Below are 27013 nucleotides of genomic sequence, written 5' to 3'. Positions count from 1 at the left end.
CTACCCTCCCTCCTAACACACCCACGCCCACACCAGCAGACTGAGCCGTTCCCGCAACACGTAAGACACTGCTAGGTGTTTCTGTTGGAGCACTATTTACAAACCACACTGTAAGCGAATTATAGGTTCTAGAATATAACTATAATATATACTATTAATAACTATCATTATATATTTCCTTTAGTATATTAGTAGACTATAGCCGTGATACCTTAATTAATATTTTGATCGCTTTTTTGTTTTTTATAATTATCTTAGTTTTATTTATTTATTTATTAGTGTTTTCCACTATAATTATCAAATTTTATTTACTTTTTTTGTATTTTTTCTCACTGTTTTGCGTGTCTTTGGCGGGAAATATCAAGGAAGGTTGTTTACAAAAAATGTGAGTGAAGGTTTTAGAAAAGAGTAAAGGTTTCGGGAGGTGCAGAAAATATATTTAAAAAGTTTATGAAGTATCTATATTTTAAAGAAGTGAAGTATAAAAAAAAAATAATAATAATAAACAACAGCTGCTGGTGATTTCCTTTTGGTTGAGATATGAGTAGAGAAAAATATCGGAACGTATTACGCGTCAAGTATCGTCTGGTGTATGCTAATGGCGGATAATGTTAACCTTTTGGGACTAACACATTTAAATTTACCTTTTCTGACATAAGGCTCGTATTCTCGTCGTGTAAGGAAGCTCCCTAATACCTCTTCCTTGGCGATTTGCTTTCTTTTTGGATATGGGTGGTTAATATCCATTTGTGTTATTTATGCAGAATATGGCGCGAGATATTGACAGTTTGATTGATTGTTGGACTGACCAGTTGCAATGTATATTCTTGAAAAGAGAGAATGAGCAGAGTTAAGAAAACTATGGCCCTGCCACTATAACATGGTTCAGATTTTCGCTCCTTTTCAGCTTATTTCAAGTAGCCCAGTGGCATGAAAAAGACATTACTACGGTTGCGCATCCTTTCCATACTTCTTTGTGGCTAGTATCATGCTCTAGTGGTAATCTGTTCCTACCACTCAGCATTCAAGATGGAGAGATTATAATTTTAGGTCAAGTTAGAGTAAAAAGGGTATTGTAACAGTAAACTTTTCAGTGAAGGCCCAGACCAACTAGGAAAAATAGATATAAGCATGTCGTTTCCCTTGCCCTGACGTCACTTCCGCTCACTGGTAAGAGACTTCAGCAATGTAGCCTGAGTCGCCGCTGACAGTGTACGAGACCACCTGCATCCGTCCGTCAGGTAGAAGGACTCGGTACTGGCCCGTCGTCTCCGGTCCGTCTCGGCTCTCGGCGTGGGCGAAGTCGTTACCGTAATCTGGCGCATTCACCTCGTAGCCGAACTCGTAGCGGGGCTGAGTGAAGGGAAGGGGTATATACAGTAGAAATAGACAACTAAAATAATTCATATATGCTGTTCTAAAATCTCAAGTTGGGTATTTCAGCACCAAAAGAAAATATTGATAGAAATTCTGAATAGTGAGATGCTCAGTGAGTGGCAGAAAGAATAAGTAAAATGCAGGGGCGTAGCGAAGGGAGTGGGGGGCGGAGGAGGCGGCCGACCCCCCCTTGAGGGTCTTGAAATCGTGTAGGGCTAAAAAAAAAAAATGATAGTAAAATTTTAAAAATAAATAAATGAATAAATATACAAGCAAATAAATAAATAAATAAATCACTTTAGAGAGAGAGAGAGAGAGAGAGAGAGAGAGAGAGAGAGAATGATGAGACTCCCAGATGCATTTTTGTTCTTTATTCCATAATGATCATTAATGAAGCTTCTTTTTCAGCCAAAATCATTTTCTTGCTCTGTTTTTCTCCATTTTCATTATAATGAGTTGTCATCTAAAGATCCCAATACATACTTTCATAAGCCTCAGAAAGCCCCTAAAAGTACTTCATTTCCAAAAATTTTCCCTGGGGGGCTCACAGCACTCCCCCAGACCCCCCAGCTGCAGAGGCTCGCTTCGCTCACTTCCCACCACATTTTCAAAAATCTATATACAACTTTCTCCCGCCCTCCCATGTGAACTTTCTGGCTACGCCCCTGGGAGAATGTGTCATATCGTTAGCGTATCGTGTTTTAAAATATTGGGAAATCGAAGATAAAAAGACCGAACTGACGAATATTGTGAAGTATGACATGTACAGTACTATCGGCAGCGAAAGTCCTGCCACATCTGTTTCTCCATTCAGTTTGAAGATAGTGTTCAGTAAGTGTTCAGCATTAATTTTAAGAATATGCAGGAAGACTCACTAATAAAAAAAAGTTCCATAAGCAAATATGTGACCAGTGCCGAGTAGTGCTGATTCACTTAGCTGATTTTCAAAGTTCATGGAAAAGAGAGAGAGAGAGAGAGAACTGCCGATATTCCAAGAAAGCGGAGGGTTCGTACCACGGAGGGAAGGGGTTCTCTGAGCTGCGGCGCCGAAAACACACTGGCCACTAAAACCACCAGCGCCGTCACTACCAGCACCTGAGAGAGAGAGAGAATTCGGTTTAGTATTTGATGGTCAGAGCAGTGGGTTGCCGACTGATAGGACGCGAGATCGACAAGTGGAAAGAGACAGGGAAGTTTGTGGATTATTTTCTTTCTTTCTTTCTTTCTTTTTTTCTTTTTTTTTTTTGTCTTTTCTGATCTTCCACAAAACTTACCGATGTGTCATGAAAATACCTCCAAAAATACCATCACACCAGTCCTGAGTGAGACAGCCTCAGCGTGTTTATACTATGGACGGTGGGTATTAGTGCAAAAATGGTGACATGTGAAGGCGTGTGATATGGACAAGGACAGCTGGATCTCTCAGGGAACGCACTGTTTACTTGACTCTAGATATGCTTATTCCAACACCCATGCTTAGTTCTTATGGTGCCAGAGACCTGCTTAGGACTCTATCTGCACACTCACACACACACACACACACACACACACACACACACACACACACACACACACTCTCTCTCTCTCTCTCTCTCTCTCTCTCACACACACACACACACACACACACACACACACACACGACATATCTGCCATTTTTCTTGAGAACTTTGAATATAATCTTAGGGGGTCGCGAAGGCGAGCTGCGACCCCCTCCCCGAGCCCCCAGGTAGCTCCCTATGGCACCTACAACACACCTGAGTCAGTAAATAGTCCCATACAAAATTCCAGTTCTAAATTTTGAAAACTATGGATATTTTTTCGCCAGGTGTGGTTACTGTCCAATTAATTACTTTCGTCTTTATCAGGTCATGAAAACCATAACTCTTTTAATATCCTAATATCTGATACTCGCGACCTTCACCTCGGCTATGTCTGAAGCCTTACAAATATTCAAGGTCTGTTATTTGAAAGATGCGGCTGAGCGTACCGGGTGGACAAACAGACAGACAGACAGGCAAATAAACACTGTGAATTAGTGAGCTGATAAAAAGAATAATTTCCATGTTAGTTTCAAGATTTTTTTGAATTACAGTCTGATATACTTTTTTGACAGATGCACAACACCTTTACATGAAAATATCTGTAATTATTTTTATTTTCTTATATTAATGACGCGCTGTTTCATTCACTTGTTGTCACTGAATAAATGTTAGGAAATAAGTGCTGTTACCTTGGAGAGCGCCATGGCGGTGTGGGTGGGTGAGGTGTGAGTGATGCTGGGAGGAGGGGAGTGGCTCTTATATACCTGCCCCTCACATGGCCACTCCTCCATACACCACACCCCTACTGCTGCCTTCCTGACACCCCTACTCCTTCCCTACCCCACCCTTCCCTACCCTCCTCACTCTCTCCTACCCCCTTCCCCCTCTCATTCCCTCCCCACTCTTCCCCTTCCACCCCCTTCCTTATTTCCCCTCTTTCTCACACCCTACCCTACCTCCATCTCCTTCCTTCGGTTCTCCTCTCCCCCCTCCTATCAGACTGGAATCTGAAGGTCGTGGGCCGAAGGTCAAGGTCATGAAAAGTGAAAATAAATCTACCTCAAGCGGGCGATAGGTGCCCGTCCCATGTGGCATCGAAGTTTAGATGTCTCGTTAATACCGACGTAGCTGACACTCAAATCATTTGAATGTCAGCATCAATTAAATGATCAAAATAGAGCTTGGATTTTATATATATATATATATATATATATATATATATATATATATATATATATATATATATATATATATATGTGTGTGTGTACAGTATGTATGTATAAATATATGTATATATATAAACGTGACAAATAATTGGTAAAGGAAAAGTGATATCGTATTTTCGTTTCGGAGGCTTCTTACCACCTCTTCTTTAGCTATTTATTTTGCATATCACACCACCTTTTCTTTCTCTCCCTCCTCTTTCCAGCTTTTCCTGCCCTTCTTTCCCTCCCATCAACCCTCCCTTCTCATCTTCCCTTCCTGTTCCTCCCATCTCTTCCTTCCTCCTCCTTTCCGGCTCTCCCCATCCTTACCTCCTCCTTTCTCCCTCCCAGTCCCTCCCTGCCCTCCCTTTCCGTCTCCTTGGTTGGCTGGTCTAATTATTCAGAGCAAAATAGTTAATTACGGCGATGTATGGTAATCATGGCTACCCCCCTTCCCCTCCCCCTCCCTCCCTCTCTGACACTATCCCTTTCCCCTCTCCCTTCCCTTCTCTTCCTCAGCTGTTTCTCCCTCTCCTCTCTCCTTCCTTTCCTCAACCTTCTCTCCCTTCCCATCCCTTCTCTGACACTATCCCTTCCTTTCTCCCCTCCCCTTCTCTTCCTTCTCTCTTTCTTCCCTCCCCCTCTCCTTTTTGTCAACCCTCTCTTCCTCCTCTCAATCTCTCCTCCCCTTCTTCTTTTCCTCAACCTTCTCTTCCTCATACATTCTTTTCCTCAAGTCTCATCTCCCCTACTCGTCCATCCCCCCTTCCCCCTTCTCTTCCCCTCCCTCCTTCTCTTCTCTTCCTCAACCTTTTCTCTTCCTCTCCCTCCCCTTTCCCTTGTTTTCCTCAACACTTGTCCCTAATTCCCTCCCGCTCCCCTCCTTTTCCCTCGATGTTACCACTCATCCTCTAACCCTCCCCCTCTTCCTTTCCCCTTTACATATAGTCCTTCCAGTCACCCAAACATTTATATTTACTAACTGAAATCTTTGTAGCTGACGAGTAAATCCTTCAATCAGGTTTTTTTTTTTCTTATTCCAACACCGGGCGATTTTATTTAGTGATTTAATGCAATGATTTTATTCAAGTTTAGTAATGCAGTATTCACTAAGTCGATATTTAGCCCCTTCTGCTAATATATATATATATATATATATATATATATATATATATATATATATATATAGATAGATAGATAGATAGATATAGATATAGATATAGATATAGATAGATAGATATATATAGATATATATTTATATATATATATATATATATATATATATATATATATATATATATATATATATATATCCATCCATCCATCCATCCATTTCCAGACGCCATAATCCCGTAAGGGGTTGCCATTTGACTTTGAGTTAGTCGTTCTACGGGGAGGGGCACTAACACTCCACCAACCCACTTGTTGACACGTAGGGAGCACGTATGGTTTGGTTATATGGTTACCACCCAGCGTTGTAAATGGTTTCCTGGCTTACAGGAAACCATTTGGCTTGTCACTCAATGTAAAGCCACCTGTAAAGGAAAGAAAAGCAATAAGAAGTGACAGGAAAGATGGGAGAAATAGGAAGAGACGAGGGCAGGCACAGAAAAGGAATGATAAAGGCTAAGGAAGGAGTAGGCAGCACTACATCAAGTGAGTGGATGATGGTCGCCACCACCTACCACAAATATATACAGTATATATATATATATATATATATATATATATATCTATATATATATATACAGTATATATATGAACTTCATTTATTGAATTGGCAGTAGGAAAGTTTAATTTATAAGTACGTGTCGTGTTAAGCGATTAGTATATATTTAAAAAATGGAGTGGCAAATTCAGAACAGGAAAAACAAAGTATAGAATTGTAAATATCATCAGCATCCTATATTTTTTCGTATTATATAGGTGGGTAACAGAGTTGACAAAAAGAAAAAGACGTAGAATTTAAAATGATTCACGTCTCCATTCACTCGTTATTCATCTCCATTCATCCATCATTCATCTCCATTCACTCATTATTCATCTCCATTTACTCATTATTCAAGCCTCAGATCAGTGTGTGCCACAGTTTCATTAATTTATTGTTCAAGAAGTATGTAAAAAACTGAGCCACTCTTGCATTCACCCATCGTTCAAAGTGAAATAAGTAGCCCGCTAGGTTACGCCATCTTGAAACAAAAGAGCATCGCATCGTCCCGCCCAACAGTGGTGTGGTGTAACTTTAGGCAGGGATAAAAACACCGTGACCTTCCCATAATTAAAGTATCTTCTCTGGTGAAATAGCTCTCTCTCTCTCTCTCTCTCTCTCTCTCTCTCTGGGAGCAGCGAGAATAGAGCGCAAGTTCAGTTATCGCAGTGAAAAGGATTTGGAGATTTTTTTGTTTCACCTTGGTGTCATATGGTTATTCTTTGTTGAATAAAATCACCAGAATGTAGTAGTAGTAGCAGTAGTAGAAGTAGTAGTAGTAGTAGTAGTAGTAGTAATATGAAAGTAGAAGCTAGAGTTGATCATTTTCGAATTCTCTTTTCTCTGGTCAGACTCCCGGCCAAGCAAGGACACTTACATGGCTGGCCTCTTGATTCTCCTCCTATTACGTGTTTTTCATTTTAATTACCTCTCATTTTCCTTATTATTCAGTCCATCTCATTCACTAAGCGTTTCACAATTAGTGGATAAAGTTTTAATGACCACCTCTCTAGTAATTAGTAGTTAAGTTGTGAGAGTGGCACAGTTCCCTCACATGAAAACTTGAGTCTAGTTCATATCTGCAATTGATACATTTTCTTTGTTTACTGTATCGTGATATCAAAGAGACAAATAATATACAAACTATTTACCCTCAAACAATGGGAGGTTTTCGACTGAGGAGTAATATTTTCTGACGTTACACACTGCAAAATACGTAAATCTTCCTCCGCGGTCTGAGCAATATGGCAACAGTTATTATTTACCGTTTATTAATAAAATATCAGTTGATAAAGAACAGGCTGAGTTGGATGCATTTACTCTAACGTTAAACTTTTATATAATTTGACGTATGCATGGTGATTAGCACAACGTGAAGGACATGAAATTGGATGAGCCTTAGGTATGAGCTAGCAATGAGTCTCCAGTTACTAGTCAAAGTCACACTCCAGTCTACACCTGGCCATCAACTGAGATGAATTGGGTTACAGATCTTCGCCAGGTAATAACAAACCGACCATAGCAAGGCAGCCGTGATAAGGAGTCTCTCTAGACCACTGAGGGAACCGATCTCGAGACCCTGGGCTAACACATTCATGGTCTTAGCATTAGCCACGCCTATATTTATTTTTTCCCCTTGGTTTTCTCTTTTCTTGCTGTGATTTTCGTTAGAGTGACATATGTGGCCGAGTGTGTTGTCAGATGGGTGCGTTTATTTCCAGCAGGGCCGCGTTACAGAAGGCCTACATACGTGCTTACACTCACAGACAAGAATTCCACTACTGTACTGTTCTGTGTTTACTTCATACTTACTCTAGCTGGCCTTGGAGATTTCGTTACACGTCCTCCATTGCGATTTATTCTGTCCAGTTCTAGTAGTACTAGCAGAAGCAGCAGCAGTAGCAGCAGCATAACCACCACCACCATTACAACCAGCAGCAGCAGCAGCAGTAGTAGTGGTTGTAGTAGTAGTAGTAGTAGAAGTAGTAGTAATAGTAGTAGCAGTAGCTGTAGTAGTAGTAGTAGTAGTAGCAGAAGTAATATATCGCCATTTCTGGATGAATTTATTTAGCCTAATTTAGGAGAGACTTTTCTATCTGGAGGGGTTACATATAGCCTTCAGTAACTCTTTCAGTACCAGAGTTCTTTCATGAGTAAAATCACATGCTCTTTTTCCTGTCTTTCGAGCCCTTGGGATGGTGAAGCATATTGACTCACCCTCTCTCTCTCTCTCTCTCTCTCTCTCTCTCTCTCTCTCTCTCTCTCTCTCTCTCTCTCTTTCTTCGGCAGGACACGGGGAGGAAGCGTCAAGGTTGATGAGGGGATAAGAAAGCAGAGACACGTGCATGATTCACTAGAGGAAGAGAAAGAGAGGGTTATGAAGGTCAATGCTCCACTGTGGCTCATTTGACTTTCTGGGTTTTTGTATTTTTAGCCACAGATCGGGCGAAATATCGACTTTTCCTTCCTCATAACTGCTTGATCTTATTTTTCTCTTAGTTAGAGCGAAACGCCACTTTCGAAAACCAAAAGCAAAACTAGGAAAACGGGGTAAAACAAATGACTAACCCGGTTCCCGCCATTTTTTGACCTTGGCGATGGACACTCATTTGACTTCCTCCCTGTCGCCGGAACTCAGACAGGGCACAAACACATCAGTACGGAGGTTTTTCCAAATCCAGAATTAAAACCCATCATACGTCCTTTGCAACAACGAGTCCAGTTTCTCCTTGAGCAAATTTCCACAGGCGAAATTATAGTCGGTGCCATTTTTCCCCGACACCTATCGACTTCAACGCTTCCTTGTTCGTATTTCCGCCATCTTTGTCTATCCCTGCCCTTCCTAGCTATGATTACAGGCCCGATAAAAACGCGAGAAATATCAGCCACTGTCCGTCGTGAAGGAGCGTGGTAATGCGGAGGTTTTGAGTGAAGAGGAAGCTGAAGTTGTGAATGTTTTGTTGTGGTGGGCGGGATGCATGGAGACGACATGGGAGGGAGTGGATGCCAAGTCTCAGGCGTCACACACTCTTCATGACCTATTGCCGCAATGATGTTTTTTTTTAATTATTACTATTGCAAGATGATTTTACCCCTTCAATCAAATATCATACTTTGCATCTTACTTTTGCATTTTCTTTTTCTACTTAGAAGAATGAGGGCTGCATGATAGTTCTTTGATGTTGTGTCGTAGGTGTGTTACTGAACCTCAGGGAACCATACAGTCGGTGTAATCTTTTTAACTCTCTCTGCCCTCTGTGTTCTACCTTACGGTGGGTGTTTCTGTGGCCTTATATCCCATGAATAACCTGCCACAGGCCCGGTTACGGAGATGAGCTCTTCGGCTAAGCATCAGTATGGCGTCTGCCCTTTATTCCTCTTATCTCCCCCTCTCCCCCTATCCCCTTCCCTCTCCCACTTGCACCTTTTCCCCATCATGTTGGTTCCCACGCAGGGCAGGTGTAGGGGTGTGTTTTTACCCGTTCCCCCTCCCCTCCCCTCCCTCGTCATACCATACACACAGCCCGAAGGAATTTAGCCTTATGTAGTTTTTAACCTTGTGTTTTATGACAGTTTTTTGTTATACTGTATGCAGAAAACATAAAAGTAGTTAGGCAGTTATCATCATCATCATCATCATCATCATTACCATTATCATCATCACTACCAACATCCTCCTCGTCCTCCTCGTCCTCCTCCTCTTCTTCCTCCTCCTCCTCCTCCTCCTCATCATCATCATCATCATTACCATCGTCCTCCTCCTCCCGCTCATCATCATCATCATCACCATCAATCATCATCTTTAGGCCTACTCTCAGTATGTGTCACTCCTTATACGGGATTATGGCGCCTGGCGGGAGCTTGACAGATTAAAGGAAAATTGCCTGTCTACTCAAGGCTCGGTGATTTGTGTGTGTATAGGTGGTTTGTGAGATCCTTAAAACCTGTTCCTTAGCGATTCATTCTGCACATTATACCTCCACATCCTCGGGTACTGAAGTGATGTGAGTGGCCTATTTCCATCAGATGAACACAAATTGATTTTAGTCTTTCCTCGAAAAAAAAGTCCTATAGTTACGAGACGAACAGAGACGCCTTCATGCGGTGGCACCGATGTAACTGAGTGTAGGACCTGCTTAATTATACAAGCATCCCACACCTCCCTCTCTATCCCCCGAAAGAATGATGGTGGACTGCAGGATAGGGTCAACCGTCAACGTCAGCCTGCAGTCCACTAGGTTCACATTCACTATTAATTTGGAGTTTCTGCACGTTATGTATCCACATCCTCTCGTGTTACATTGATGCAGACGATACTAAAACGATATAATCAGGATACAGAATGTTAAGATGTAATACGCTGGATAAATAGGCACTAAAAAGGTGTCACGAAGTATTATATGCCACAAAGAAAACGGTCCTAAATTGAACATGTTTATTTATTTATTTATTTATTTATTGGTTTCTTATCTGTAATAAAACTGATAGCTTATATTTTTTGCCTTGATAATAAGGTTGTAATGTGGACTAAAGCACAGTAGGTGTTAGTATTTTATTGGTGCGTATACAGATAAGGAAAACAACCAAATATTTCCCAAGGAGGAGGTGATTAGATAAGACCCTGCTCAAGGATGTGCTCCTTTTATGACATTTTGTGGCATACTGACGCCTGGTGGTCTAGTGAGTTAAGGTCCTTCAATGGGATGTGGCGCATGAAAGGTGGACACAGTAAAACTAGGGGAAAGCGACTGATTACTCTCACCATGAATTTCTGAATTAAGTAGCTATTCCTGGGCCTCTGCGCTTCTGATACTGCAATAAGACTGGATGATGGATGGAGGGATGGATGTAGTATGGTACAGTTACGAATATCTTGCTGCCTTTGCTGCCATTAATACTCTAATGCTAATACTTCCTGCTGGAATCTGATTCACTGTTCAGAAAAGTCTGGGAGTTTCAAGCTCAGTGGGAAAATTATTGTTAACCTGTGAGGAACTCATTGTTTGGGACAATGATTTACTAACAGTTGTTCCGAACTCGTGCATACCGAGCGTGACATGCCGTTGCGAGCTCTGCGTTTTCACATTGTTTATGACCTGTATGGCGCGACGTGTATAAATCCTGTTCAGATCAGTTTTCTTGCTACCTTTTGTGAAGTCTATTAAAACATTAAGTTGTATATGCTTGTGTGTGTCAAAACTGTATTTAACCTAAACAGGCGCAGTTACAACAGACCTTACCCTGTTAGTTTCTGTTCTTTGTTCCATGTTATGCTGGAATATGCCTTATTGTCCCATGTTTTTATCTTATGCTTTATTATTCAGCTTTTCAGTTGCAGGAGTGCTGCGAGAAGATTGTCCACCAAACAAAACATCAAATTTAGCCAGACTGTACCTTGACATAATATGCAGTATTTCCTCTGCTTGATTTATTTTTTTCTTTATTATTTAGCAAGAGAATGCAGTATTGTTTGTGTAGAAGGTACAGTGAGAGACGCACAGGAACAGCAAATTTAGCTTATTTGTACCCTGTTGTCGTTTTGCAGTAATAATTCCTCTCCATGAACCAAATTTTAATCACTGGACAAGTTAAAAAACAGTATGATTTGTGTATAAGTTAAAGAGAAGACATATGGTGAGGGACGCATAGTGACACTCACTTGTCAGGACAACGCAACACGCAGAGGAGAGTCGAGCCGTCAGCTGTTCTCTCTCTTCCCGTTACATACCAATACCGACCTCCAGATGAGTTCAAGCTGAGTTCTAGGTTAGTGCTTTTAGTTAGTATATAATGTACGAGGTCTGCAGGTGTGTGTACTTAGTCAGTAAGCCAGCAGAAGCGATATTAATTACGGAAATACTTGGACAAGGGCTCATGGTGGCTGGCTGGCTGTGTGAAAACGTTTGTGTTAAATTGTTAGGCTGTTTGTAGGTGCTTTCTAGGGGCTGCAGTCATTCAGGGCAATACGTATGAGTTGCTTTGCAGGTTGACTAAGGTTCTAGAGGATATGAGAACTTTGGAGTGGACAGATACGTATGCCGTGTGAGTGTATGCGTGTGTGTGTGTGTGTGGGCGAAGACTTGACTGGTGACATCACTCAGTTTTCGTGTACAGTACGTTCTGGAGTTTTCTAGACTCAGTATAAATGGAGACTTAGCAAGCAGCAGTTGTCAGTAGAACTGTAAGTACTTTTTGTGTTTTTAATGGCATGTAAGTACTCCTGTATTTTTGGTGACATGTTGATGAGAATGGAGGTGTCCTTTCTGTTGCCCATATATATCCTATTGTAATGTTAGGCTGGGGAAAATGAGATTTAGACCTGTCATATAAATGTTATTGTACTATTTCGCTGGTATTTACCTGTATGTTTACTAGCACTTTTATTAGAGATGAATGAGGAAACCGCATCAAATAATGTTTATAAATTAAAACTGAAACAGTATAAACTTGTGATTATAGTGTTGATACATATTTTCTTCCAAAGTTTTGCTGTGTTTGCTTATATGTTAACATGGTTATTAAAGAATGTATACCCTAATAGTCCAGCAATTGTTAGCCTCATTATAAATGGGGAGGGTTGTAAAAAAAAGGAAAAGTTAGGGATACAAATGGCATAGTTAAAGGAGTGGCAAATGGAATGTGAATAATGAAGAAAACCTTGAAATTGCTGGTAATCAGGTACATGAACCAAATCAGTGAGGACCTAACCAATCTGGTATTATTTTACAAGTGGCCAATACGCAGTTCGGGGATAGTACCACCATAAATGCATAGTATGATAACTAACTCTAAGGTAAGCATTCTGCTGCAGCAGGTAGGTTAGGTTAGGTCCAGAAAAATATACCGCACAACCTGGGGGGTGTATTGGCAACTTATAAAAATTTACCACCAGTCCAGGAAAGTAATGTTCTTTGGGATTCTGATTGTTGGTCCTAACTTAAGCATTTATCTTTCCTAGCATTGGCATTCTTCTTTTCTGAGCATTACACAAACCCAGCCTAATGGGACCTAACTATGCATGAAAACGACATCCTCTGGGGATATCTTGCAGTTCTAACCTAGACATCCATTGTTCCCAGCCAAGTTATTCTTTAGTCTTAACTTATCCTTTGGCCCTAACCTTGGTATTGTTGTTCCTAACCTTGGTTTTGTTCAGTCCTATCCTTGGCATTCTTTGGTCATAACATTGGCATCGATTGGTGCTAACCTTGGTATTGTTTGGTTCCAGTTTTGGCATCATTTGGTCCTAACCTTGGCATCTTTTGGTCCTAACCTCAGCCTCATTTTGTCCTAACCTTGGCATCATTTGGTTCTAACCTCAGCATTTTTTGGTCCTAACTGGCCTTCCTGATCCTAACCTTGGCATCCTTTGGTCCTAACCTCAGTGTTCTTTGGCCCTAACCTTGGTGTTGCTGGTTCCAACCTTGGCCTTCATTCCTAACCATGGCATTCTTTGGTCCTAACCTTGGAATTCTTTGGTCCTAACCTCGGCATCGTTTGATTTTAACCTTAGCAATACTGTATTTGGTTCTAACCTTGGCTGTGTTTTGTCCTAACCTTGACATTCATTGGTTCTAACCTTGGCTTTGTTTGGTCCTAACCTCAGCATTCATTGGCCCTAACTTTGGTGTTCTTGGTCACAACCTTGGCTTTGTTTATTCCTAACCTTGGCATTGTTCATCCCTAACCCTGGCATTTATGGTCCTAACCTTTGCATTCTTCAGCATTCAGATTTGCTTTTCCCCACTGGAATTTGTAAGAGTAAGGGTTTACCTGACGGAATCTTTATGAAGTAAATCCAGTTAGATGTAGTGTAACAGCAGGGAAGAAAGGTTGCTGGTTCCTTGAAAGCAGTGATAAGAAACAGGGAAGTGAGCATGGGAGTGAAAAAGTTACTACATGACAGTATTGTGATACCAACTCTAACGTACGGAAGTGAAGCTTGGACATTGTTGGAAGGACACAAGTCAAGAGTGAGAGCAGTGGAAATGAGTTATTTAAGAGGAGCCTGTGGAGTCACGTGGAGAGACAGGCTGACGAATGAGGATATAAAGGAGCGTTGTGGTGTGGATGTGGATGTGATAGGAAGCGTTATGAGGAACACACTGAGGTGGTTTGGCCATGTGGAGAGGATGGAGGGTGAAAGACTGACGAAGAGAGTGTATGTGAGTGAGGTGGAGGGGGGAAGAGGGAGGGGGAGGCCGAGGATGAGATGGAGGGATGGGGTGGAGAGGTATATGAGAGAGGGGGGTGTGAGTTGGGAGCAGGGCAGTGAAATGGCGGGGGACAGGGCGACTTGGAGGCGATTTGTTTGTGGCCACCCCAAACGGGATTGAGGCGTCTGGCAATAGATAGATAGATAGATAGGTGTGGCATGCTTGTCAGATGGGATGAAAATGTTGTGGGAGATTGGGGAAAATTGACTTTTTTGGAGAATTTTTGTGAAATACAATGTCAGCCTCCTCCTCCTACACGCTGTCCCAAATTCATTCACCAAACCTTGCACCTCCCATTCATCTTCACTCAACAATTCTGTATCATCAGCAAACAGCAACACTGGACTCTTCCAAATCGCACCCTCATTCATTAGAGCCACCCCCACATCCACTGCCCTACCTTGCACCTTCTTTACAACCCCATCCATGTATATATTAAACAGCAATGGAGACATCTCACAACCCTGTTTCAGTCCCACATTGAGATCAAAGAACTCACTCAGCTCACCATCCACTCGCACCGTAGCCCTAGCTCCTTCGTACTTACTCTTTACAGCACTCTGCAATTTCCCTTCTACTCCATATATTCTTAATACCTTCCACATACCTTGCCTATCTGTTCTGTCATAAGCATTCTCCAAGTCCATGAAGGCAGCATACACTTTCTTTCCCTTCTCTAGATACTTCTCCACTAAACATCTTCGAACAAATATCTGATCTACACACCTTTTTCCCTTCCTAAATCCCCCTTGTTCTTCTCCAACTAGCTCCTCTGTCGTATGCCTAACCCTATCAGTGAGTATTCAACCATATATTTTACCAGTCACACTAAGAAGGCAAATACCCCTATGGTTACCACATACTTCTCTCTCCCCTTTTCCTTTGTACAGAGGAACAGTTATACCTGATTTGCAGTCCTCTGGAACCCTTCCCTCTTCCCAAGCCAATCTACACAACTTCCATATCCACTCCACAACAATTTCACCCCCATACCTCAGCATTTCACCACACTCTCCATCAATTCCTGGGGCCTTTCCCAACTTGATCTTCTTCATTGCTTCCACTACTTCCGCCCTACTGATCTCTTCCTCCCTCCTCTCATCTTTTCTTCTCCCAGCCATTCCCCAACCACTTATACTCACACTGCTGTCACTCTGTACATTCAACAAATCCTCAAAGTGCTCCTTCCATCTCAGTTTTTCTCTCTTCTCCACCAACAATCTGTTATTCCTATCTTTCACTTCCCTACTATTTCCCCTTTCACACTGCCTTACTTTCTTTACCTCCTTCCAAACCAATTTCTTACTCTCCCTCCATTTCACACTCAGATTCCTCCCAAACTCTTCATCCACTTTCTTCTTACTCTCCTTCACCAATCTCTTCACCTCCCTTGTCCTGCTCACATATACCTCTTTCTTCTCTCTCTCATCTTCTCCCCTACCTCTACCCGCTAACCATTCACTATATGCCTTCTTCTTGTGTGTCACAGCTCGTTTTACCTCATCATTCCACCATGCTGTCACTTGCATACCTTTGCATCTCCTCCTCACTCCACGAACCACCTCACATGCTGCGCCTATCTCTTCCGTAAATACCGGTATCTTACATACGTCTTCCACCCCGTCCATCTGCTGTAGCTCATACCTTTCCTTGTTTTATGCCTCTATAATTTCCTCTTTCTAGGGCACCACCCTTCCCTGTACATACATTTACAATCACACTCTTCAGCCGGTCATCTGGAATAACACATACATGATCAGCCTTATCACCACTGGTAACTAAACCCACATTTGTATCTCTTGAGGCGTTCATTATCCCAGCAGTCATCCTAGACACACCTGCCACCTTTACTAAGTGCATCCTGCTTGTTGCCGTGCTCACAACATCAGCATCAATCAAAGGCCAAGGGACAAACACTGGGTCTGCTGATTCCAAACCTTCTCTGTGTTCCAGTCAGATTCCTCATTCAGCAACCAGTTATAATGCTGTCTCCAAGCATCTGTAATATCCTCACTGCACACCTCAGCCTTTCCTTCAGTATTCTTCACACACTGCTCACCTATGACATCCCTTCTGTTTTGTCACCTTGAATACCACATTCTTCCTTTTCACTTTATTATGGCCATCCAATATAAATCTCAGACTCAGATTTTTCCCGGTATGCCTCCTTTCTGGCCCCATGCTCAGCAGCCAGATATTCCTGTCCATCCCTTGTCCACTCCTGGAAAAGTCCCCCCCCCCCCCCAAACTGTGGCTTCTACACCCACATCCAGCCATCATGTTTGGTCCATCCAAACTTTGAATCAGTAACTCAAGAGATTGTTGTTGATGGCTCTTTACTGCTCATTAATACTTCTGTCTGCAGCTCCCTGTTCAGCCACCAGTCAACTCATTACGATATAGAAGGCATTCCTTACCATTTGGTTTCAACTTCCATATTTTCCTCCTGTGTGCATAGGTCCGTTTCTTCACATAGTGTTCCTTTAGTACCATGTCTGACATCAGTACCGTAACATGTGTTGCTTCACACACTCTTTTGCCCCCTACAACTGTCTCTTCCTTCACTAACCCCCTATCATCCATCCTGATCAGGAGGTAATGTAGTCAGCCTGGTTGCTGTTACCCCAAGATTCATATGTAATCAGTCCACTCTCTCTCTTCCTAAAGACTGTGTTGCACACAAACATGTTTATTCATCTGTCCAATACCTTTCCAAAACTCTAGTATTCTCTCCCATTCCACATCCCTCATACCAGTGCACATCCCCCATGCACCCCTTTGTATCCTTGAACTGCTGCACCCCGATCTAGGAAGGTAGGAGATGTGGATGAATTAATAATGTACTCTTCCATAAGTATCTGTGTTAATGCATTTTGTCATTTTTCTATCCAGGGCTCAACATCCAACAAGATGATTGACGTAACGGTCAAAACTCTGGATTCCCAGAATCGTCGGTATTCTGTACCAGATGACGTAAGTAATAGCTGTACCTTTATTGTAGGAGGCTTTTATATATATATACCAGTATATATAGTATATATAAAATATACTTTACTGTATAGATGGTATAAAACTTCTTTACCAAACGGGTGCAGCCTTTTCACAATTTCTATTGAAATGAGTTTTTCACTGGTTACTTGTTGTTATACCTGGATTACCACAGGTACTGGGGATTTTTATAAATTACCCCTGAAGGCTATTAATAAGGATTACAATGCATAAATATTCCGCCGACTTCTGTCAGTAGCCGGCCATATTTAACGTTCTTAATGCACAGTTTTAAATTAGAAAGCTAGCTGTCAGACGCAAGTAAGGTTAGGTTGGATTAGGTTTTGAGCATGTACGTTGTAGATGGCAAGCTGCTAGGTGCCATCAAGAGTTTTTATGATGATCAAGAGTTTTTATGATGATAGTGAGACATGTGTCAGGGTAAATGGGCATCAGAGTGAATGGTTCATGATCAGTGTGGGCATGCAACAAGCTTGTGTTTTGTCCCCATAGTTGTTCAGTATATATATATATATATATGGATGAGGTGATGAGAGAAGTAAAAACACGAGGAATGGAGAGAGGGATGGCATTGGTAATGAATGGTGGTGGATGGAATATCTCAGATTTGTTGTAGCAATACTGATGATAGTACTTCTTGCAAATACCAGACAAGAACTTGATAGGCTGCTGCAGAGTTTTGCTGATGTTTGTGAGCATTGTGCCTTAAGAGTAAATGTAGAAAAGAGTAGAGGGATGGTAATGGAGAGAGAAGGTGACTCCCTGTGTGATATTACAGTGAATGGAGAGAGACTGGAACAGGTGAGTGTTCAAATACCTGGGTTCAGTGATAGAAAAAAGAATAAAGAATGCAAATGAATTGGAAAGTAGAATGACACAAGGAAGGAAAGTAGCTGGTACTATGAAGGCCGTGATAAGAAACAGAGGCTTGAGTGTTGCAGCTGCGCAAGGCTCACATGAAGGAGTGTTAGTGCCAACTTTAACATATGGATGTGATACTGTGGTGTGGCATGAAAATGAAAAGTCAAGAGTGAGAGCAGTGGGTATGGGACCTGCTAAGGAGTGTATGTGGAGTACAGAGAGTGGATAGGATACAAAATAATGTGATTCTTGAAAGATGCTGAGTGAAGAAGTCTGTGGACACCAGAATCGAAGAGAGTGTACTGAGATGATATGGTCTTGTGGAGAGAATGGATAACAATAGAGTGGTGAAGAACGTATATCTGAGTGAATTTGAAGGAGGGAGGAAGTGAGGTAGGCCAAGGAGAAGGTGGAGGGATGTGGTGGATGAGTGTGTGAGGAAGAGAGGTATGGAAGTTGGTGAGGCTAGGGAACTGACGAGATTGAGCTGGATCGACGAATGTTGTGAGAAGAAGAGCGTGATCAGGGATGTGGCACCCCTTTTTAATGTGACAGCATCCGAATTGACTCTGTCGGATACGTTTATGTGAATCTACAGAATGTGATGAAAGTTTTGTGGCATATCAGATAGAGCTAGGTTTCCGGGGGCTTGAATGATGAGTGAATGGAAGCGTGGCCCATTGGATTGGGCAAACTTGGACTGTCTGGACGTTGCTACTCCTCACCCCACCCTAGGATGGGAAAGGAGGTCCGAATGATGATGATGATGGTGAAAATAAGAAGTTCAGTTATTTAGCCATGTACAGGTATACCACATAAAATGGTACTGTTTCAGGATTAAGCAAATAATCCAATACCAATTTGTTGTTTTTACAGTATATTGCTGTGGTGAATGTAGAACTTGAATGTTACAGTACATTGCTTTGCTGTTCAGTGCTTTTTGGTGAGTGTACAGTAGAACATGGATATTCCTGATTTAGAAACTTGAAAATTTTTAGTAAATTTGTCAGAAGTTTAGGTTTTGTAAAAGGTGTAACTGTGCCATATATACCCGGTACTGTAATTATTGGCTTAGGAATGTCTTAACTTCACTGCCCAGCACTTTCGTGCAAAGTAGCACTGTATTACCTGCTGCATGGAGATATGGGGAAGGAGATTGCAGTGTGGCTTTCTTTCTCTTCTGACTATATTACCAGTTACTGTAAAGTACTGAGATTTGGTCTGGATGTGCTTCCATGAGCATGCCATATATAATAATGCTCACTATTGTTATTTTCTAGTCGTTATTAATATATGCCCATTGAGATGGTATGTATCAGTTTTCTTTGAACATACATGTTATGAGCTTTCTTAATCATTAAAGACATCATTGGACTCCTCTTACATGATATAATGTTTTATCATATATTTTTTTAAAATATGATAATGCTGTAGTGTAGTTGGTTCTGGCTGAGTTACATAAGACCATGGTCATGTTAGTAAGCTGCCAGTGTTAATGACAGTGTTTTGTATTTTGACCTTTATGTTGTTTATGTACAGATCACTGTGAAGCAGTTCAAAGAACGGATAGCATCATCTGTTGAAATCCCAGCTGACAAGCAGAGACTCATCTACTGTGGTCGTGTCTTGCAAGATGATAAGAAGCTTGCAGAATACAGTAAGTATTCTCTCTTGCTATTATTATAATATTATTATTATTATTGTTGTTGTTATTGTGTTCATACTTTGCTACTCAACTGTGATTGACATTTCCTGTGTACTTGCATAGGTCCTGGATAAGTGGTTTGAATTCTTTACACTAAATGCTGTCTAAACATTTATATATATATATATATATATATATATATATATATACATACATACAGTATATATATATAGTAGCAATTATTTTGTTTATCTTTGAAGTCTGTCTAGACAAGAGGTTGTTATTGTGGCCCTCAGGCCCACCTGAATGTGTACGTGGTGGATTGCAAGCAGAAGTTAAGAAGTCTTAATCCTTTAACCTCCTGTTGGGGGATGAGGAGGAAGTTGAGAGATGTTTGTGTAATAGGGCAGAAGAATCCTAAGGTGTTGCTCTGGAACACCACTTCAGAAGCTTAAAGAAAATGCAAGGATCCCTTATGTAAAGATGTAGTTTACTATTTTGAAGTAACCCTTACTTGCCATTGGTATCTTTGGCTGACTGTATGATATTGTGCCATTGATACTTAAGAAACCATTTCCCATGGAGAGCAAGCACAATAAATATAGGATGTCTCTGAGAGTCCCTCTGCTCATAGTTGTGTGCCGTGTATCATCAATCTTGCAGTGCTTCCACTAGATTTAGCGTATAATTAACTGGGCCATCTTTGGATGTGCAGCTCTATACACACAGTAGGTTGGTGATGATGACAGACTCTACAGATCTTCAGGGATCTCAGTCCCCAACCTTACCTTTCATTCATTTCACTTTCGTTTTCATTTTTAAAGGCTCCAACATGCTTGCATGTGTCGGCCTTGGTCACCTAATGGCGGCTCTCCATGCTGCACGATCCATTGCAGCCTCCCTGTTCAGTCCCTTAACCCTAAGGTCACACTTAATGACCTCGTCCCATGTCTTTCTCGGTCTACCCCTCACAACCCCACCCCCAATATTAACACTTCTCACCTTCCCCACCCAACTATCATCCCCCATCCTCTCCACATGTCCAAACCACCTCAATCTACTTCTCCTCATCACAACACCAATACAGTCCAGTCCCATCCTACCTCTCAACTCTTCCATTGTAAACCCAGCCCCTCCAGGCCTTGGACGCAGGGACGCACTGCACATCCACCTAATCATTGTCATTTCTGTACGTCTGAGCCGGCGAATGTCTTCCTCCTTCACTGCCCAGGTCTCACTGCCATACAGCATTACACTCCTAACACACGCTGCATACAAAGACCCCTTAGCACGTAGGGAGAGCCCCCTCAATGTCAGGAGAGGCAAGAGCTTCCTGAACTTCTTCCAACCACTTCTCACCCTAGCCACAGAGCTAGCTCCAGCCCCACCTCCAGCACACAACATGTCTCCTAAATAACAAAACTCTTCCACACACTCAAGAGATTCACCAGCAAGTTCAATTCTTTCACGTCTGACGATCTCCACCTGCTCACCCCGGCATGCCGTACACATAAAATCAGCATTATCTCGCAGTCTACCTCTGATACCACTACATCTCTTGTGCACCCATTTATCACACACACCGCACAAGATGGAATTACTTCCCACGCCCTTGTGGCAAACTGCACATGGCCACTCTCCCTCGTCTTTGACAGTACCGCCACCAACCCTAGATATCATCACTTTTGTTTTATCTGCATTTACCCTTAAACCCTTTTGCCCCATACCATCTCTCCACTTCCTAAACCTTTCCTCCGCCTCCCTTTCATTCTCTGCAATCAACACCAAATCATCAGCATACAACAACTCCCACAGGAGTCCGTTTCTAAAGTCACGTGAAAGGGCTTCAAGTACCATGATAAACAACATGGGACTCAAGACTGACCCCTGATGCACACCAACATTCACGGAAAACTCATCACTCAAATCTCCATTCACTCTCACCTGGGTGTGAGCACCCACATACATGGCCATAACCACCCTAACCAGCCACTGAAATAATTTAATCTGATAATTGTTATGGTTTCTATTTATTTGTTTTGTATTAGAGATGTGAATGGTGAATGTATTGTTCTTTGAAAGAGTTAACTGCTAATTATTAATTTTTCCAGATGACTGAACCTTTCATCGGTGTCTTTGAATAAATTACGTTATTCTAAGTGGCAGAAGGTCAGGATGATAATTAATTTCTTTTCTTTGCAGATGTTCATGAAAAGGTGGTTCACTTGGTGATGCGGGCACCCCCCCAGGCCAACAGCCGCAATGGGAGTGGAGGCGCCAGCTCATCCAGCAGTGGGTCCCCAGGCCATCACCACCACCATCACCATCATCACCACCATCACCACCACCATCGTCGACAACAGCCAACTGAAGGTGCACAAGTCCTCCTTGGATCATTTGTTGTTCCAGAAGATAATGAGCCAATAGGTTTGTATGTGGAACTATTGGTCAAGATTATGCTGGAACACAGTTCCATGGAAGCATGTCTTGCTAGGGTAGCTACCTGCATTTCATATGAAGAAAATAAAATGATACCTCTCGAGTTGTATAATGCAACAAGTAACCAGAAAAATGGAATACAAAAGCAGGGTTGCTTGAGATATGGTGCTGCATTATGTTATGCAGAATAACTGTATACATAGATAATGCAGTGTCTTTGATGTACACATCTTAATGAATCTCACAGCTACTTGAAGTAGTTGGTTTTCTCTGCTGTTTAACAGATCTCGATATCTGGAGCCTTGGCTCTGATCTGTTTACAAAGTTTCATATTATGAGAGAATGATCTCATGAATATTTACTTGATGGAAAGTATGGACCAATTTGATATTGTTGCACAAGGTCAGCACATGGCTGAATGAGCTGGTGGAGTTGGAGTACATCACTCTTAGTGGTATGAGAGTTGGAATCTGGACTTTAGATTTTATTTTTGAAGTGCATTCCCAGAGTCCACTGGATGAAAAAAAAGGAGTATGTTGCTTCCTTAGGACTGAGATATAATCTTAAGTACCATAGTTTATGTGCAGTGTTTAAATTTTAAGTTACATGTTTTTAATTGTATTTGGGGGGTCGTGCGACGTAAGGTTTTCTCATGTCAAATCAGAAAATGCCAGAAAACGGTGTCAAAGTTCAGCAGTATTCTCGCAGCCTTAACTTTTAAAATTTTGATGGTAGATTTTTTTTTTTTTTTTTTCTAGGAAAGGTTTTTGAGTAGATTGTGATTCTTATATTGGCCATATCTATGAAACTAATATTTTAAGAATTTTTTAAGTTTTTTATTTTACTGAAATTTCAACCCATTTTCTGACAAAACAAGATTGCTTAAGCAAAATGCTAGAGTGATTAGAATGAAGATAAGTACCATAAAACAGTGTGAATGTTCCATGGTCCCCCAAAATGGTCATTTACCATTATTGCTATAGAATGACTTCACCACAAAACCACTGTTTTCACCAGTTTGTGAGTGCCCAGAAACAGTTTCATTACTGTTACCAGCATGATAGGACATTGTTACCCCAGTAATCACATGAAGCTCTGTAAAAGTTGCAAAAGATGTCTGTAAAACAGCGAGCACTGCTTTTTACGTGCTATGAACAGAGCACAATGGTAGGGACTGATGATTGGTGGGGCCAAACACACTGCCACGTATGGCCAGCCAATCAATAAGCGAGGCTAGCAGCCCGGCTGTGTTCTCATTGGCTACAACCAACACATGCACACACAACTCTTGGGTGATTGGCGAGTAGTTAGCATAAGGACTATGTTCAGTACCTGTGCTTTTTTTTTTTTTTTTTTTTTTTTTTTTTTTTTTAGGTCTTTCACCCATTCTTCCAGTGGTGGAAGGTGTTCTCATCCAGGGCCATATGATAAAGTTTGGGTGAAAATAGTGTTGTCCAACAAAACGCATTTTCTGACCAATGGTCTGTGAACCACTTCCTATGTGCGGCCCCCTCATTTATTCTGCAACTGTTACAGATCCTTTTTTTTTGCCATAACTAAGGCATCCTAGTTCTTTGTTGTATAATTTTTGGGTTCCACAAATACCAATACCTGGTACTAGCACAGGGCTGTATGTATATTCATGGTATAGGATGCATAATTTGGGTATATACCTGGAAAAAGCAAAGTAAGTATACTGTTTACTTAAGCCATTTATCCTTTGGACAGCTCTCCTAACCTGATTGCTACAGGTACGGTATATTCATTCATCAGCCACAATAAGAGCTTTGCAGGTTGAACAAGTTAGTGGAAAATGCATCTAATCCCATGTGTCTGATGATGTCTCCTAACTTATTGGTAAATAAGATTGACAAGCATCAACCAGTTGGATAAGTGACATCAATGAGGCAAAGAGGTTAACAAGTTACAAGTAGCAAGTAACTTATGGATTGAAAAGGAAATGCAGCACAATTTAATTAAATCAACATAAAGCAAGACACACAGGATGAAATGGAGATAGTATAAAGTTTATTTGCTCAGTAATTCTTTAGATATAATGCTGCTGACTAATTCTGCTGCTTCACAGTCATAGTGCAGTATTATCAGCAGTGTGTCAGCTAGGCAGTTTTAATAGTTTGAATCATATAAATCCTGTTACTTGTCTCTGACAGCATGACCTCATACTTGGTGTACTTGGCATTGTCCAATGTCCATACATCATTAGTAATGTTGAGACCAGGATGGTCTCATTCTTCCCCACAGATGCTGGTCAGCAGTTGTGTATTTAAACTTGTACAAGAGATCTACCTGTAATAAAGGATAGCAAAACACATACTGTGATACAGCAATAAAACATATTTCATCATTTACGGACATTGCACTGTCTTCGTATATTTGCCAATAGCACCACACAGGTAACCTGATACAGCTATGCATATGTCATCGTATCTTTATCATTTTGCACAAACAACGAAGTCTGGAAGACAGTGCGCCCTCCTATGGGTACCTTTATCCTCAGGTAATCAGTGAACCTAAAATGATGAAAGCATTTTTAAAACTTAAGTGTAAATATTGTTATTCTCTTGTTCTGCATCTCTGTATGATGTAAAGCGGTTGTTGTTGTGGCCTCAGCCTCATCTGAACCTGAACTGATGGACTGTGGGCTTAAGCTGCCATTCTCCTGTAGTCTACCATCCTCCTTTTGAGGAATAGGGAGGGATTTGAGGGTAATTGCAATGGAGGTATCTATCGACAGTGGTGCCACTGTGTGTAAGCATTCCTTTCCAGCACCAAGGCAGAGTGGTGAAATGTAGCATCAGTGCTGAGAGTAAGCTAGTTATCGTACAGGTACTTGTTTTCAGGTGTCATCCTTCTCCTCCTACACTTTCAGATTAACCCCTTCACTACGAGAGGTGTTCATTAAGCTTAATGAAATTGTATGGTGGTAGAAAGTAGATGGAGATAACAGTATTTTTTAATATTTACTGTAAAGTGTCCCTTAGGTGAGAAAAAAAGTTGATGGTCATAACAAATGTAAGGGATATCATATTGAAGCAGATAGCCTCAGTATTAAAAAAAAAAAAAAAAAAAAAAAAAGTCATCCCAACAGTGTTGCTCATATAACAGAGGAATGAGAAGGGTTTATAAATAGACAGTCACACAAACAGGAGGTATGACTCAAGTGACCAGTGAATGGAGTCATCATATTTACCAGGTATTTATTCATTGTCCAGGTGTGCACTGTATTTTATGGCTGCCTCCACCTGAAGTTATATTTAGCAGTTTAGAATACTCCGAAGGGCATATCTTCGACATCAGATGGTAAGATGATGTTAATACTGTAAGCCTGTTATTACTTAACCCCCGTCAGTACGATAGTTTCTTATCCATGTATTTTGAGGGATCTTTAGAATGAATATAATAGCAGTAGCAAGACAGAAATGATAATCCTCATCGTAGTGAAGGGTTGAACCAAGGTTGAAATAATAATAGGTTGCTGCTCTTTGAAATTCATCTTTGGTGGGCAGAAAGTGATGTCATCAAACAACAAGGGAAAAAAAAAAAATATTTAAGCAGACTGTCTTAATACTTTTTGCCTGATGGTGTGCATACATTTGTAAAAGTTTGACAAAGTCAGTTAATAGTTTTTAATAAATAAATGCCATTGGAAGGCATATTCAGTTGTCTTTCTTGTTGGTATGGTTATCATGTGGATGGAAATGAAAAATCATAAATAATGGTGACAAGTAAATCACTGGACCAGAGTTGGAACACAACAGGCTGGAGAGATGTGTTTGTCCCCACATCCATCTGCCATGTGTTGTCACAAGCCTTCTTGTGTGAGGAGGGTCCATTTTTGTGCCAAAATTCAACCTGTTATTGTTTGGACCTTGAAATTAACCAGATGAAGCATTATATGAATGATGATTATTTTCCCTTTGCATCTACAGTATCAGTGCAGCTGTGGTTGATCATTTCTTTGCATAAATATTAAACTGAACAGTTTTCTAGTTATTACAGGTGCAGCACTTCTCTAATTCACTGTTATTTTTACTGTATTTGTATGTTTTTGTGAATATGAATTGACTGCGATCATTTAGTCTCATTTTTGTAAGCAATAAGTATTCTTACCATCTTTTTGTTGATATGGGGGTCCAGTTCCACCAACGCAGGGTCCCAGCTCTTCTGGGGTCCGTCTCCACCAGGCCCGCAGCATGTTGGACCGCGCTGCTGCTGTCCTGGACCAGCTCGACCGTCGCCTTCACCTTGGCCAGTCAAACTCGACAGCAGCAACACCATCCACAGCTGAGGGTGAATCAGCCACTGACTCACAGACTGCGCAGCAGCAAAACCAGGTTGGATTTCTTTTGACCCCATTTAGGCTAGTTGATGTGTGCAATACAGTTGCAAAATTACAATTACTCCTCTTTCTAGTCATAGTTGTCTTACATCGGATTCGGCTCAAAATTGTGAACAGTATCTTCGAGTTTTAAGTCGTTGTTCTGCTTTTGTTATTGTAATTAAATGTGCTATGTATTGTGTTAACAAGGAGAGAGAGCTTGAGGTGTGAGGATGGATTTGATAAATATAACTTTGGAGTGTGTACAGGAATTCTGTTATATAGGTGATATGACCTGTGATGGGGGGTGGGGGGTGGAAGCTGAAGCTAAGCTAGCTCCTTTGGTAGGGTTGGGAGTAGATGAAAGAAGTACTACAGAACTGTCCCCTCCCCAGATATTGAGAAAACTTCCTTTATCCATCCATCCATCCATCATCCAATCCTATGTTTCCCCCTGAGGAGCGTAGGAGCCAGGGGCTAGGCAAGTTGGTCCTGACATTCCAGATGGGAGTGACCAGCCTCACTCATCTCTGAGTGGCATTACGTGGGCAATAAACCCCAACCACTCCTTGGATAGGAACCTACACAGACTCAATCTGGTTGGAGCGCCTTAATTACCCACAAAACCACCAGGCGCCATAATTTGGTTATATGGTTACGACCCGGTGTAGTA

General features: G+C 41.4%; 2 protein-coding genes across 3 annotated transcripts in view; one reads left to right on the top strand and one right to left on the bottom strand.

Moving 5' to 3' along the window:
* Nucleotides 1-1164: 1164 nt before the first annotated feature.
* On the bottom strand, nucleotides 1165-3622 carry LOC145393531 (pro-resilin-like). Its single transcript, XM_080267681.1, has 3 exons — nucleotides 3608-3622; nucleotides 2392-2529; nucleotides 1165-1353 (listed from the first exon to the last, which is right to left on the bottom strand). The coding sequence occupies exons 1-3, from the start codon at nucleotides 3620-3622 to the stop codon at nucleotides 1165-1167; spliced, it is 342 nt and encodes a 113-aa protein (XP_080123807.1).
* Nucleotides 3623-11496: 7874 nt separating this feature from the next.
* The window catches only part of LOC145393466 (uncharacterized), a 46163-nt gene continuing 30646 nt past the window's right edge, over nucleotides 11497-27013 (top strand). Inside the window, exons 1-5 of one of the 2 annotated variants that reach the window (XM_080267569.1) lie at nucleotides 11497-11597; nucleotides 16940-17020; nucleotides 19457-19574; nucleotides 21765-21935; nucleotides 26160-26356. In XM_080267569.1, coding sequence (XP_080123695.1) covers nucleotides 16958-17020; nucleotides 19457-19574; nucleotides 21765-21935; nucleotides 26160-26356 — 549 coding nt within the window. In that variant the 5' untranslated portion in view covers nucleotides 11497-11597; nucleotides 16940-16957. Of the gene's footprint in view, nucleotides 11598-11914; nucleotides 12013-16939; nucleotides 17021-19456; nucleotides 19575-21764; nucleotides 21936-26159; nucleotides 26357-27013 lie in introns of those variants that run through there. The other variant, XM_080267570.1, reaches the window with a different exon arrangement.

This window comes from Coenobita brevimanus, chromosome 24, assembly GCF_032717465.1.
Source record: "Coenobita brevimanus isolate Jiangsu-jjx chromosome 24, ASM3271746v2, whole genome shotgun sequence".
Classification (NCBI taxonomy): Eukaryota; Metazoa; Arthropoda; class Malacostraca; order Decapoda; family Coenobitidae; genus Coenobita; species Coenobita brevimanus.
The sequence above is the reverse complement of the archived record's forward strand: the minus strand, read 5'-3'. Positions and strand labels throughout refer to the sequence as shown.